The sequence below is a fragment of the Martes martes genome (assembly GCF_963455335.1).
Source record: "Martes martes genome assembly, chromosome: 6".
Classification (NCBI taxonomy): domain Eukaryota; kingdom Metazoa; phylum Chordata; class Mammalia; order Carnivora; family Mustelidae; genus Martes; species Martes martes.
In genome coordinates this window covers 9,082,440-9,098,179 of record NC_137893.1, presented here as the reverse complement: position 1 = coordinate 9,098,179, position 15,740 = coordinate 9,082,440, and the positions used below count along the sequence as shown (strand labels likewise).

Genomic DNA, 15,740 nt, shown 5'->3' with positions numbered 1-15,740 from the left:
TGGACTCTCTTCCTTATGGCAGTAGTTCCTACTGGTTAAAATCTGTGCTTACCTCCTTAGTTTCTGGTTTTGTTTAGTTTTGACACCAGTCACAGGTGCTGTTAGGTCAGCTCCTGTCACCATGTACCCCAGCGGCTACGGGTGAGCCAGAGACACTTACTCTCCTGAGAGTCATTTTGGAAGTCGCTTCATCTTAGCTCTCCTGTTGAAGAAGTTTATTAGTAGCCACAGGAAGAAATTACTGTTTTCATGTACTGAGAAATATATTTAGGTTTTTTTTTTTTTAAGCTTGGAGCATTTTAAAACAGGAAAGGATCTGAGAGCCCATTTAATAAAACTTTTTTAGCTGACAGAGGAAGCCAGCATTCATTCAGGGAGGTAAATGATGAATTCAAAGTTACATAAGTAGTTCGGGATGAAAATAAAACCAGATACCTGGCCAGCTGACTCCCAGTACTGAGTGCTTCGCAAATGAAAGCATTTTCCCCCAACAGAACCAGACTGTCTAACCAAACAGGCTAAGCAGATGCCAGTGTCACTTAGCATCTCCTTACCAAATTAAAGGTACATATTTACCCCCCCAAGGACCATGTGATGGTGAGTTCCTGCACTAGGCATTTTCACCTACTCTAAAGATCTGCTATAGAGCTGTATTCCTGAAACATTTTTTCTACCTCATTCAGTGCTTACTTAAATATATGTACATATATTTAAGATTTTATTTATTTGTTTAAGAGAGATAGAGCACAAGAGGGGTGAGGGGCAGAGGGAGAAGCAGGCTCTCCGCGGAGCATGGAGCCCGATGCAGGGCTCAACCCCAGGACCCTGGGATCATAATCTGAGCTGAAGGCAGACACCTAACCAACTGAGCCACCCAGGCATCCCTTAGAAATATATTTTAATAGTATATTCACACAGTTGAAAGTTATAAATGTTCAAAAGGGTATATGATGAAAATCTCCTTTCCTCTACTATCCCCAGGCCACCCAGTTCTGTTCCCCAGAGGTAATGGCTTCTCCAGTTACTATGTATCCTTCTGGAGATATCCTTGTTAAATGTGTGTTTTAATTAGTCTTACACTCAGACTGTTCCCCTCCACCACCAGAAACCATGTGTGGGCATCTTAGAAGAGTGGATAAACTTAAAAAGGGAGTCTGAAAGATAATGGGGAAGAATGTTCTAGCAACAGGAGTTATTTAACATTAAAATTGATCCCTGAGACTGAGTATTTCCTTCTCTGAAACTCTTTAAACAGGATAGTGTGTCATTTTTACGAGGTAATTTATAAGTGGTTATTCTGCAGTGAAACCATGAAATAACCAAAATTACATGTTTAGCCCAAAGATACAAATTTTTTATTGTAGATATTTTTGGTGAGATTTCTTTCCCATGTTTATCAGAATGAGTGTGTTTTATAAATGATTACTGGGGCACCTGGGTGGCTCAGTTGGTGTAGCATCCCATTCCTGATTCTGGCTTGGGTTGTGAGCTCAGGGTTGTGGAATCGAGCCTGGTATCCAGCCCTGTGTTGGGCATAGAATCTGCTTAAGATTCTCACTCTCCCTCTCTTTCTGCCCCTCCCCACCAACTCTCTCCCACTTCCCCCTTAAAAAAAAAAAAAGATTGCTATAGTCAACTGTGAAATTACATTTCATCCTTTTTATTTAAACCAGGAAATACTCTGTTAACCGGTTGACGAATTCTGTCATTTACAACAGTCTGATTTCAGTGACTCTCTGTTTCTTTAGTTTCAAAATATTCGAATCTAGCCTTAAAGCATTTGAAAACTAGTGTTCTGAAACTCCCAACAGAGAGGTCTTTCAAAAATAAAGTTCTACTTCATTGGCATCTCTGAACAGAAGATCCTTCTAGAGAGCAAAGGGACATCATGGTATGTCCCTTCGTTCCTCTCTCCATTGTGGCACGTTTAGACATTTGCCAGCAGTGGGGCTGAGGTTACTAGGAGGAGCGTATAATCACTTTGTTATCTGCTCCCCTGGCTGAAATGACAAAAGCAAAATACATAGACAAAAAGTTCAGCTCCTTCTGGAACTAGTCCCCATGGCTGCTAGTTAAACTCTACTACAAAAGAGATGAATGTTTATAGGAGCGTGTATTTTTATAGTTGAAATTTCCCAATATGGTCTATATTCAAAAATATAGATGAATACCAGAATACCGGTCTCCAAAAATAAAAGTACTGATGAGATATTATCACTGGTTCCAAACGTAAATGTTCTGAATGATTTTACATTTTCTTCCTATACCACCTTTGGCTCGTGGTTTGGCTCATTTTAAATTACTGGTATTAATTCTGTTACATTTTTAAATAATTACATCTAAAAATCGTTTAGAATGGGGTGCACTGATATTGAACGCTGCCTGCAATGAGGGACAGCCATTGAATGGGTGGCCTGAGGGCCCGCAGCTTTCCACCAGCCTGTTTGGTTCTCGGTGTACGCAGGACAGAGGGCGTGTTGTCCCAGCCCCATGTGAAGCCTGCAATCCAAAAGAGAAGATAGCAGGAAAAATAGGAGACAGAAATTTACTTCATCCATTCTTGGAAGTATTTTGGAGGCCAGTTTTATAGGAGGATTTGGGCATTGGTTTATAGTTTAAAAAAGAAAGAAGCTTTTGCTTCATTTGCAGGAAGACTTAGGGCAAAGGCTGAAGTTTGGGCACAGATACATTTACTAGTAGTCCCTAAGGATCTGCTTGTGACAGGCAGCATGTGACAACTTGGGGTGCAGGCCTGCCCTTGAGAAGCTCGTGGATTAATGGGAAAGAGAGGCATGCGAAAACACAGCAAAGTTGAGAGTAGTAAGGAGCTCAGGTTAAAGTGAGAATAATCCCCCCCAAAATGTGAGAATAATTCTGTGTGGTGGGTCCCCAAAGCCTTCATGCATGATGTCTGAGTTCCTTTCTGTACCAGACCCCGTACTGGACATTGGAGATAAAACACAAGTCACAGTTTTGCTTTGCTGTAAGAGGACCTGGTTCTGTGTGTGGGCAGGGGGTTGGGGGTGTTGCTGGGGAAAGGATAAAGTCCTGCGTTTCATCTGGAACATGTTGGTTCTGAAGGGCCTTTGGCACATCCAGGGGTAGGTGGCAGGTAAGAAATATCAGATGTGGGAGTCTGGAGTGTAGGGAAGAGGCCTGAGCAGGGAGTCAGCCCTGACTGGGCCTTTGAGGCCATGGATGCAACTGTGATCTAGAGAGGGAAGACAGCCGAGGGCCAAGCTTAGAAGAGACAGAGCTGGGAAGGAGGAGCCGCCACCAGCCCGTCGACAGCTCCAGAATGGGGGAGTAGAAGCAGAGATTGATGCATGTGCCTATTTGTGTATCATTATTGTTGGACTTTTCTTTCTTGTTCTCTTAAAGTCCTTTGCTCGCATAGGCTTTGTCTCATTGGAAGTGATTAGGCATGAAAGGAACTTGAAACAGAGGAGATTTTTAAAAATCTGATTTCATGTCATATCAGTGTTCTTCAGTTATCTGTGACGTACTTGTTCCCAAACAGAGTAACTTCCTCCATCATTGCTTGACAACTAGACTGCTGGTGCTGCTTTTTCCCTTCCTCCTGATCTTAATAATGCATTATCTTCCCAGGAGAGCTGTAGCTGGGATTGATTCATGGTGGAGAATTTGGGGGCTGGCTTTCGTGTAATGTTGAACACTGATGCCTCACTAAATCACCCAGCCTTTATTCAGAAATTAGCTGTCTGTTCTACTGTCTGGTATCTGTTCTTCTCTAAAATGGAAAAATGTGAGCGTGTTGCTCAACGGATAGTTCCATGCAGAAGCATTTCTTCCCTCCCTTCACAAATAGTTACTGCCACGTGTCATCTACTGGGACAGGCCCTGGGGAGGTTGTAGTGAGCAGAGCACACATTGGCCATGTCCCAAAAAGGTTACAGGCTAGCGTAGAAGTCAGACAGAAATCAAATAATGGCACAGTGAAGTACAGGAGCGGTGGGGATTGCGCCGGTGGAAGACTGTAGAGTAATGCGGCCCTGGAGCAGGAGGGGCTGGAAGGGGTTTGGGATTGATCCGTATCAGCAATCGGGAGTCCTTGTGGAGAGTAACTGCCGGCCGTGGCCTGCTCGTGCGCTGTCTTTGTAGGAAACGGCCGTCGTAAATGATGAAATAACCCCTTCACCCAGCACCAAGGTACGTGGCTGCTCTTCAAAACACACTTGAGGAATGAGGGAGGATGTGGAAAGGGGGACAGAAACAGCCTGCTTCCTGGGGACATCGCCCGTGACACTGGCCTTAGAGCGAGGCTGCCACATGTCTTTTCCTTCTGAAATGTATAAATTAGGGGCACCTCGGGGCCTCAGTCAGTGAAGCGTTGCCCTTCGGCTCAGGTCGTGATCTCAGGGTCCTGGGATGGAGTCCCACATGGGGCTCCCTGCTCAGCCGGGAGTGCCTCTCCCCGCCCTGCCACCTCTCAAATAAATAAATAATATCTTTAAAAAAATGTATAAATTGTACGTTTCGGTTGAAGTTACGAGAAGTCCTGGCCCGTCTTTATCCCCGGTGAAAACTTCCTGCTTTAGCACGCCAGACCCCAGCCCCGGCGCCCCGTCCCTCTGTGTCGGTGCCTCGGGAGGTCTCTGTGGCGCGCTGCCTGCTGCTTCCTTTCTCCACTAGCAGCCAGAGATTCGTCGTCTTCTAAAAGGTTCCGTTGTGTTCCTAGTAGTTTGTGATTTGTGTGTTTCTTCTTTAAGACAAGTGTAGTAACAGATTCCTCACTGCCTCTGCAGAAAACCGATTTAGCCTTTTTTTTTTTTTAAGTTTTCAGTCATTGAAATGTAGACCTGTTTAAAGGAATATTTGATGGACAGTGTATTCTAAAACAGCTCGGTAAATTCTGTGAGCTTTTTACTACTTAAATATAACTTCCCTTGCGGTTGATCTGTCTTAATCATCAGGATTTATGTCCCTAAAAATGCCTTTTGATGGTCACTGACTTTACTTCATTTAACAAGAAGTACTGTTAAGTGGTCTCTGTGCCCAAAGCTGTTAGGTACCAGGGGGACAGCCGTGGACAGTCTTTGCCCCCAAAGAGCTTAATGACAAAATGTTAACAGCAAAAAGAGGCAAGGACCTAACAAGCCCTAAGTAACTTTCCCTGTGTGTAGATCCCGGCCTTGCAGTAGGATAGACCGCTTAACGGCCTGGTCAGCCGCCCTGACTGCTCAGGCTGTTTCTGCGTCTGTAGAATGGAGAGGATTTGTGTGCCTTTGGCAGTCCTTGCTGATGGATGCACAGATCTCAGGAAACACAAAAGATGTAACATTTTAAATGCCAACAGGTACAGAAGCTACGGAGCCCACCACCCAAAGCAGAAGAGAACATGGTATATTCTCTACAAGATCCTGCTTGCCATGTTGCCGAGGTTCCCCTTGGTTCATCCCCTTAGTATCATCCGTGCATGAACCAGCTAGAGGACACAACTCCTGTCGGGGGCTTCTAGAAGCTGTGAGGCGCTCCTCTGCTGCCCTGATGGGGGGCTGGGGGCTGGGCGTAACCCTTTCTTGGCCCTTCCTCTGCTTTAACTCTGGCCATGGCATGTTCCTGAGCATGTGCTCCAGGGCCAGGTGAAGTGATGGGAATTCTGGGCAGCAGTGCTCCGCACACCGAGGTGTCAGCCTAGCTGAGCTCCATATCGACAGTGCTGGAACTTAACTCCCAAGACTGTTTTGACAATACACGAGGTAAAGCTCTTAGCGTAGTGCGCGCGAACACTCAGTGACTGCGTTAATACTGTTAGTACATTATAACATTAATTACTAATTAATACATTAATACTGATATTATTCTTAGTTAAATAGAACATTAGACAAACGATTTCAGGAGTATCTTCTTTCCAAATGTGGTTAGATAAGCTGCTTATATAACCAAATATATTTTCTCTTTTGTCAAACTGAAAGCTGAAGTGTTTCTTCTAAATTTGTGAAATCCTTTCTGAACCTTTGCTGCTGCCTTTTTTTTTTCCAAGAAAAATAAATATCATCTTCTTTAACCCTTGTTCTCCAACCAGAAAACCCAAGCATGCAAACAAAAACAACCCACAAGAAGTGAGGCAGTGATTTTGCTGGTATTGTTTGTATATGTCCACACAGTATGACAGATGTGTTTCTTTTGCCATCAGTCACATTTCAGTGCTAGAGGACTAAAATTCTTGCAATAATAACCAGCTAAGTTTCTGGTAGTTCACCAGAACTGGACTGTTTTCTCAGTCCTAAATACATTCTGTCCTTCTGAACAAGTTGGGGTGACGAGGTTTGCCAGGACTGCAGTGCATCTGCGCGTCCGTCAGGGGTGCCGGTCCTTGCTCGCAGGTGCTGTTCGGCACGGCTGATGGGCAGGTGATCGTCATGGACTGCCACGGCAGGATGCTGGCCCACGTTCTCCTGCACGAGTCCGACGGCATCCTCAGCATGTCCTGGAACTACCCTGCCTTCCTGGTGGAGGACAGCAGCGAGAGCGACACCGACTCGGACGACTACTCCCCGCCCCAAGGTAGCCAGCGAGGGCGGGGGGCGGGGGAACGCACGCACAGCACCCTCACCCCTGGGAAGGGGTCTGGGGACGCGCGGCGCAGGTGGCGGAACGTCCGGGCCTTGACTCTGCGGTCTCCCCTCTGCCTTCCCTTTTCCCGGAGTCTCAGCGCAGGCTGAGAAGACTCCATGGGCTTAGGTTTCACTAGATGTGCCGTGACCCTGCCCCTGTCCCTAGGGTGTTGCGCGGCTTCGCTGCTCAGCGGGAAGCCCGAGAGCTGGGATGAGAACCGCTGTGCTGTTACTGCAGCTTCGTCTGTGGTGTCCCACGTCCCAGGGTCCTTAAAGCCCACAGCTTCGGCTGTGCAAGGAAGGATTAGCTCTGCTGGGATGCAGACCAGGACGCTGGGCTGCTGTCCGTGCCCCATCTTCTTTATCTTGGGGGAAAACTTCATTTTGCAGCTTGGAAGAACTTGTCTTCCCCCCATAAGCCTCACAGTGGGGTTAGACCGGACCCATTGGCATCCAGTTTTTTTAACCGCGGCAGGGAATGGTTTCAGGCTTTTGGGGTAATTTCAGAATCTGGCCTCCTTCGCCTTTGCAGTATCTTTTATCCCTCAAATGTGTAAGAGCTCCCCTCCCCCCAGCACACACATCCACACAAAAGCAGAAGAAGCCGTTAGCGTCCAGGCTGGCCATCATCTACAGTAGCATTTAGCACTGGCCTACTCACGGCTTTGGCTCTTCCCCAGGACTCCGTCCCTCTTTTTTTAAGGGAAAATATGTTATGAATTGTGGCAGACTAGACATGGCCAGACTGCTCCAGGACTTCCGCCCTCAGCCTGGATAGCCGCGTCCACGCTGCTCGCTGAGTGCCCATGATGGCCGGGACGGTTTCTCCCCTTTCCTCTGACCGTGGGCATATTCATCCTGTGAAGGGCTGGTCTCGAGACTATGCTTTAATTTTGTCCCCCAACAGCATCTGCCTCCATTGGTACTTGGAGTGCTCTCATTTTGTCTCCTGTCCCAGATGTGACACAGTACGTGGTACTTCCCAGAGACAGACACATGCTCGTTCAGTCATTCGTGTAGGGAGAAGACGATGTTTGTACAGGAGAGAAACTGTAGATGGGGGGCGCTGTTTCAGGATGGGTGGGACTGGGGGTGGGGGTAGAAAGAGGACTTCCATTTGAGAAGTCATCGTACCCTTTCCTGCTAGGACCGTAACCCTGGGGGAAGTGTTGATCATTTCTCCAGCCTCATAGTAATAAAGTCAGTGTCTTACAACATTGGATACTTTTCAGCGTACTTTTAAAACAGAACTTCACTAGAGTGAAAGTGGGTTTACTCAGTTCCATGTATTATGGGAAGAAACAAGATCCAGAGGCCAAGTTTGTGAAGCAGGTTCAGAATAAGTCCGAGAATAGAATTTAGTCCCTGGCTGCTACTCTAACATGAGCCATGGGGCAGTTTGGAAGTGGCTGGGGTTTGCCTTTCACCTAGAGAAGAGTTTTTCTTGGTGGCCCAGGGAATTTGAGCATAGAGGTGGGTACCTACAGCATCTTAAAGTGAAGCCAAGGAAAGTAACAACTGAGGGTCATCCACAGGCAGGGCCGAGTTGGGGGTGAGCCTGGGGATGTCAGGCCCATCCACTCTGGGTGGATGGCTATGGGGGATGAACCCAGCATGGGTGTGAGGCCTCCGGGGACCTTGATTTATTCTGGCCTGTGGGGGGGACCAACTTTTACTTTTGAAATAACGTGGAAAAAATCCAGAACATGCCCCATCACGGCGTTTCCTTAACATCCATGAGTACTCCTTGAACTTCCAAGGCTGAATTTTCTTTATACTGGCTGTGCACTGCAGATGTAGCAGAATTCTTTATGAGCCACATCCAGCCCTGGCCGTTCTCCACATTTGGGGTCTGTTATGATAAAAACTGAACAAAGGACTCAGAGTGGCTGCTATGTCTCCTCATTTCCTAAAATGTTCAGTGAAAGAGCATTGGTGTTGAAAAGCAACTTTTCTTCATGCATTGGGTCAGAATTAAGAAATCATTTTCATCCCTCTTTGACCATCCTTCCACATTATACGACATTACAATAATTGATGTTTACACATCCTTAGAAACATGACACATTAACACACAAGTTAATAATCTTTTCACACATATTCTCGCCACCATAAAACAGAGCCTAGGGTACCCCCCTTGCTGCCTCCAGGGCTAGCTGTCCCCGTCCTTCTTCTCATTCCAGACTTCTCTGGCAAGCGACCCTCTGACGGTCTCGTGTAGGTTCCGAGCGGTACAGAACGCGGCCGTCTTCGGGGACCGCCTGGCCCAGAGTCCGATCTGCAGTGGCAGGCCGTCCGCAGGACTGCAGCCGCGCGCCCGGATGGGGGTCACGTGCACCTTGCCTGCTCCTCACTCGGCACTTTTGTCCCTGCAGATGGACCAGCAGCGTATCCCATCCCGGTGCAGAACGTCAAGCCACTGCTCACCGTCAGCTTCACCTCGGGGGACATCAGCTTAATGAACAACTACGATGACTTGTCTCCTACTGTCATCCGCTCGGGGCTGAAAGGTACGGAACGCCGCGGGGGACCCCAGACCCCCACCCGGCCCGGTGTGCGTTTGCCCTGCAGGGGGGTCCTACGCCCAGTCCTTATCCATCCCCGTCCCCCTGCAGTGACCTCTTCCAGGCTTCACGGAGTCTGTGAATGAAGGCCATTTCCTCCCCTCCTCTGCTTACCTGCCAAGTCCATACCCAGGCTTATCGCGAGGAGGGGTTCGTCTTCGGCTTTCTGTTCTTCCCCTACTCTGACAAGAGTGGTCTTTCTCAGGAGTGTGGTGTTTGCCTCTGGCTGACGTTCTCTGTCTGGACAGCATCGGGCCTCAGCACCTGCTGTTCCTGAGGCGGCGGACCATGCGCGGCGCAGCTTCGCAGCGGCCGCTGTTATTTTGAGGCTTATTAAGGAGCTGATGGGTGCGTGGTGAAGTTACCTCAGCAGACTGTAGAGCTTCCACAGTTGCCAGACTGAGACACTGATGTAAAACATCAGCCGCCGAGTACCGACACTTTCCTGACAGATGTTATGAAATCTATTATCTCGTGAGAAAAATCACTGTCCGTGGGCATTTGGTGTTTGCCAAATTTTGCGGTTTGAGAATATTTACTCATTTTGCGGCCCTGATGAGTTCTTTGGGAAAACGGTTCTCTGTCTTCAGGATTAAATGGTGCAATGTAGAAATTTCTGGACTGCCTCTGGTCTCAAGTTAAAGGGGATTATTCACTCTAATCTGAATGAGAGGTAAAGGGCCAACCAGAACCTGCAGTTCAACTCCCTGCTGTCATTCAGGACTGGCCCTCAGACCAGAGAGTCCTGTCATGTGCTTCTTGTCTGAATTATTCATGAGTCACAGGGAGAGGGAGACTCATGTCCATACACTTAACCGTTGATTGCCTGGAATGCATCATACCTGTCTGTACACACCCAAGCACTTAATAATTCTATTTTGAAACTATAGAATTTTTAAAAAGATTTTATTCATTAGAGAGAGAGAGAGAGAGAACATGAGTTGGAGGAAGGGCAGAGGGAGAGCCAGATGTGGGGCTCAATCCCAAGACTCTGGGATCATGACCTGAGCCAAAGGCAGTGGCTTAATTGACTGAGCCACCCAGCCACCTCAGAACTATAGAATATTTTTAGAAGTTCTGCTCCCTTTTATGGGTGTCCCATTTTGCTGTTTCAAAACTGTAATTGTAAGGAATTATTTACCCTATAAACTCCTGAGGGACATGAACTATGTAGAAGTCCCTCTTTATTCCACAAATGGGCTCCTTTAGAAGCTGAATAAGTATTTTTTGCATGTGATGATGATGAACTTAAATTCCTTGCTCTTTTCTGTGTTCTTTTCTGAAAGTTGTGACCTTTGTGGAGCTAAAATGCAGGGATGGTCATCAGAAATTCTCACATATATTTAGTAATCCAAGCTCTACTTTTCTTCATCAGAAATTCTGTTTTCAGGGGTCCCTGGGGGGCTCAGTCAGTTAAGTGTCTGCCTTCGGCTCAGGTCATGATCTCGGGGTCCTGGGATCCAGCCCTGTGTTGGGCTCCCTGCTCAGTGGGGAGTCTGCTTCTCCATCTCTCTCTGCCCTTTTCCTCTCAAATAAATAAAATCTTGAAAAACAAACAAAAAAAGAGACTATTTTTAAACCTTTAACGAAGTTTATTAATTTCATCAGAACTTGCCTCTAATCTGGAGTCCTGACCTTTTTCTGATCAGGACTGAAAATAGCATACTTACCACTCGGTTCCACTGTATTCTTCATATAGCAAATTTTTCCAATTCTTTGCCATCCTACTTACCTGTGGAAACTATTTTTTTCTTTCTTGGCCACATTAGTTTGTTTTCTGTCTTTCAAACTAAATTGTATTAGAGTAGTACTTCTAACACATCCCCACCAAGTGTGCGCTGGAAGATTAAGAACACATATGAGGTGGCTTATGAAGGTGATCCGGGGTGACCTTCCCAAATGTGCAAGTTTTTGACTTGAGTTTTATCCTAAAAACAGTCAAATTTAGCATTCTTTTCATTTCCTGACTAGAAATCTAAATCTAACATGAAAATATTTTCAACCTTACACATTCATGAGTGACATGCTTTTGGACAATCGTCTTCACTGTAAGAAGTTAGATGAAATTTAAGTGAGTCAATGTCATGTGATAGGGGCTGGGTATAGGCAGTTTCTCTTTGTCTTGGTTTCAGAATGTTATGAGGACTTGGTCTTACTTGTATTATCAACAGCAGTATTTTTTTTTAACTCATTTGTTTTTTTGTTCACTGCTTTGTGGGGTATGTTAATAAATACTGGGAAGAGGTAGCCAGAAAGCTGCCAAGATGCCACGTGGCAACTTTCTCCATCCACAGGATTCTATCCTATTGTGGACAAGTCGGTTGCTTGTCATATAAAGTGGACTGAAAGGGTCTAGTCTTTGTCTGTTTCTGTTTCGAAAGAAATATCAGAGAACTTTTCTAGTGAATTAACATCACTCGTGATATTTTCTAATTTATCACCAATGCTGTAATTTATGTCATTGCAAAATAACAGAATGGCAAATAGCTCACAGTCCCCATGACCAGCCTCTTCTCCACAACTGTCAGACCTTTCTTTGCAGATTCATAGGGTGGTGGGTAATTTTGCTTTGCAGATATTTGCTGAGGAAATTCTGCCTTGAGGAAAAATCTGCAGAGTATCCCAACTTTGGGGACTTCTGTTTATCACATAGTGAACCATAAATTAGTTCACCTTATTGGGGGGTTTTTACCCTTTGTTACTATACTCTTCTTTGACAATGTAGGGGAGGAAAGACTTTTGCCTCTAGAAATCTTGGGTTCTCTGACTGGGGCCCTAGAAGTTAGACTGACAAAAGACAGATTGACGAGAGAAAAAGAAACAAGTATATTAACACGTGCATTACATTTACCTGTGGAAGTGTTCAGAGATGAGTAACTCAAAGGGGTGGGTAGAACTTGGGCTGTTATAGTATGTTAACAAAAGAATAATATGTTTTTTGGAGAAGTGACAAGACAAAGGGAAAGGCTTGATGTTTCTAGGGCAGCAGACTGTGGGAAGGTAAGCATATGGGGATCTGGTGGGAGATAAGGCTCATTCCTGAAGTTTGTCATGTAGATTCTCCTGATTCTGTCTGTGGGCTGATAAGGGTCTAGAGATGTCCTCTGCGATTAACTTCTATCCTTTATGGTCAGGAGGTGCAGTGGGGGGTGGGGCCCTCCCAAATTTACATCCTGCATTTTGGCAGATGGGGAGGATGGAGAGAGCTTTCTTTGTATCTGCTGCTTCTCAGTTGCCTTTAGCTCAAAATAGTTTTTATCTCAGTGTGGCACATTTCGAAGTGTCCTATTCTCCTACCCTTCAAGGAAAAGCAGTTGAGTGATGTACTCAGAAATTCTCTGGCCTAACCAGTTCCTCTCTTGTGGTAAGGCAAGCTCTCAAAGGCACTGTTCATTGCACCCCACATGTGTCTTAAGATCAAAGAATTGAAACCTCTAGGCTTTGTTTCTTTGTTTTACAGAATTTCCTCTTTTTGTCACTTCATAGAACACACCGAGAAGTTCAAGAGGGGGGTTTTGATTTTGAGGTAGAGGGGTTTTGGTCAGCAGTCCTGTCTACTCCTGTAGTTCAGGCTGGTAGACATTGTAGCCATCAGCCTGAGTACATGCTGATATTCTGTCCTTAGTATGTTCACTGGAAGCACTGTTTTTAAAGAAAAAAAAAGAAGCACTGTTATTAAAGAAAAAAATGTACGTGTTATTTTACCATCACACAGTTTCCTACTTTGTGCATGTGCTTATCTTCTCCCTCTCAACCCACAATCCATGTACGCAAATGCAAGTACACAATGTCTAATGATTAGTAAAATGATAAATCATCAACATGGACATCCAAGGGACAGAGGCCCCTGTGAACTTCAGACTTCTAGCCAGCAGCTCAAGTACATGTGGTGTTTGGTCAGAGCACTGTTCTTTCTCCACTAATCCTTGGCTGCCTCTCTTGGACCCAGCACTAACAGCACCTGAGGGGCTCTTGTTAACACAAAAGTGCCGAATTTTCTCATTGCTTAATAATACATGTAAAATTTTGACCCTCCAGGCTTTTATCAAAAAGATTCATAAGGTTATCTGGCTAAAGTAGAACAGTGGGACTGTGTTACTTTTTGTGTGTGTGCAATGTTTGAGAGACCAAAATTCCACAAACACCTCAAAGTCATTAAGAAAGGGGCTCCTGGCTGGCTTAGCCAGTCGAGGATGTGACTCTTGACCTCGGGAGTGTGAGTTTGAGCCCCACGTTGGGAGTAGAGATTACCTTAAAAAAAGAATCACCAAAAAATGGGTACTTTAGGAGGATGCACCTCTTTTGTGCCTTGGAACTCCGCATATCCCTAGAGATGCTGTGCCAAGAACTTCAGGAAATGTGAAAAAAAGCATTACTAAATAAAGCATTAGTTCTTTATTTCTGGCTGAAATTTTTTTTTAAAGATTTTATTTATTTATATGACAGAGAGAGCACAAGCAGGGGGAGTGGTAAGCAGAGGGAGAAGCAGGCTCCCCGCTGAGCAGGGAGCCCGACATGACACGGGGCTTAATCCCAGGACCCTGGGATCATGACCGGAGCTGAAGGCAGACGTTTGACTGACTGAGCCACCCAGGCGCCCCATTTTTCTGGCTTATATTTTAAAATAAGTTTTTAAAGGTTTAAAAATTATAAAATTATTACCAAAAGATTGGACAAAGGTATTGGGGGTTATTTTCTAGTCTAACGTAAGATGGGTATAGCTTACAAAAACTTTCTAGGATAGAAAAGGTCTGTCCTGACCACATCTACATTTCTATGTTCTTGTTTCTTTATCCCAGTAAAATCTAGATAGTGAATAAATATGCAATTTTCCTTTCACTCTGTAGTAATTTATAAGGATTTTGAACTCCTGCCCTCGGAGTTCAGCCCCCATGGAAGTACTCGCACACCCCTGCTTGACACTGACCAGTCTCCAGTGTTGCGTTCTTGTGCCCACTCCTGAGTTCTTTGTGTCAGGGTTTTCTAAGTAAACCTATTTCCCCTGGTGACCGTGTGCCCATCGTGTGCAGCAGGACTGGCTTATGCTGCACGTCACGGGGCCGCAGGCCTTGATGGTGCAGTTGTGTTGTCAGCAGAACAAGAAGTGGAGTTGTTCCCGTGGAATTTGTGCTCTTTTAAAGAACGGCTTGCCTGTGGGGACCCCTGCTGTCTCCCTAGAACTTGATAACTGCATTCTCTGGGGACGTGTGGACTCAGGCTTAGCGGGGACCGAGGGTGCCGGCGTAGGGGGCAGACCCTTTCCTCTTCTAGCAGTTTCTGAATGGACTGCATGTCCAGGCCAGGCCTGCAGGGGCAGCAACCCACTTTTCTGTTGGGAAAAACCACAGAGTGGCAAAATTCAAAGAATCTTATTAAATTAAGTCACCAGCAAGAGGGGTGCTGCAGGGCTGTCACAGGGCTGTCACTGCCCCTGACCAGAGCGGGCTGGCAGAGGAGCCTCGCGAGTGGGAGCCCAGCCTCTTCGCCTGCGCAGAGCCACGGTGCTGCTTGGTCCTGACCCGCGGCAGCCTCTGGGCCGCAGTCGTCTGTCTGTACCTGTCAGCGTGAGCTGCTGCTCTTGTTGACTTCTTGTGCTGCCAAGAACTGTCCCCCGGAGAAGGTCTTTTCAGCCTGGTGATCACGGCCGGCTTCTCAGCGGAGCCCCGAGCCCCCGTGGGCTTCCCGAGCACACATCCTCCAGCTTCCTCCTCTCGTCATGTTTTCCATCGTACTCACCGGGAGATTTAGTTGATTCTTTGAAGTGATTTTTCATTTCCCGGTTTGTACTTTAACCTTCTTCGTGTCCTTTTGCAAGAAAAAGGAAGAATCTCTTTTTATTGGTGCTTTCCCTCCGTCCGATGGCAGAGTTGTTGCGCTCCGAGGTCGTCTGCAGATGCCTTCGCGCAGCCGTCTGCTCCCTCGGCCCTGGCTCCTGTCAGCGGCTCCCTTGGTGTGCAGGCTTTCGCCTCCCTGGGTCCGGAGAGCCGCCTTGTGCCGGGGACCGCACGAGGAAGTCAGGGAGCTCTGGTGACCTCAGAAGGCGACGTGACTAAGAAAAGGGTCACGTGTGACCTGCCGGAGCCCCGGCGCTGCTGGCCTCTAGACCTGGCTCTGCTGCGTGTCCTGTCGTGACCGGGCACCTTTAGGCTCCAGCCAGCCTTGCTCGGAGAGGCCTATGAGCTCTGGATTTCAGTCATCTCCGTGTGAGCCAGGTGGGGCTCTCGGGTCTTAATGGGGAAGAACTGTGCTGTAAATCTTATTAGTGTGAGTAGCTTGTTGGAGCAGTCAGAGTAAGTAAATTGCTCACGTTGGGATTAGACAAACCATTTCATAGCCATTTCTCAGAGGTACAGAACAGCTTATAGGTGGGTGTCACATCTCCAGGGTGAAAATTTCCGACAATTCTCCCATCCACCAGAAGTGTTTATCTACTTTTCTAAGCCCCCACAACATCCCAATGTGGAAGAAAAGTCAGGAGCCTTGTAGGCAGTTATGTCCTTTATCTGAACTTTATCTGCCCATTAGTGCACAGAAATCAAATGAATATAAATCTGGACTTTGCTCTTGACCTACTTTCTGCATCTGTAAACTCCAGAGT

At 46.4% G+C, this 15,740-nt stretch overlaps 1 protein-coding gene across 1 annotated transcript in view; it reads left to right on the top strand.

Annotated features, from left to right (window-relative positions):
• Positions 1-15,740, top strand: part of TULP4 (TUB like protein 4) — a 175,730-nt gene that overhangs the window by 126,209 nt on the left and 33,781 nt on the right. Inside the window, exons 4-5 of the mRNA XM_080806973.1 lie at positions 6,348-6,528; positions 8,954-9,088. Coding sequence (XP_080663099.1) covers positions 6,348-6,528; positions 8,954-9,088 — 316 coding nt within the window. The remainder of the gene's footprint in view (positions 1-6,347; positions 6,529-8,953; positions 9,089-15,740) is intronic.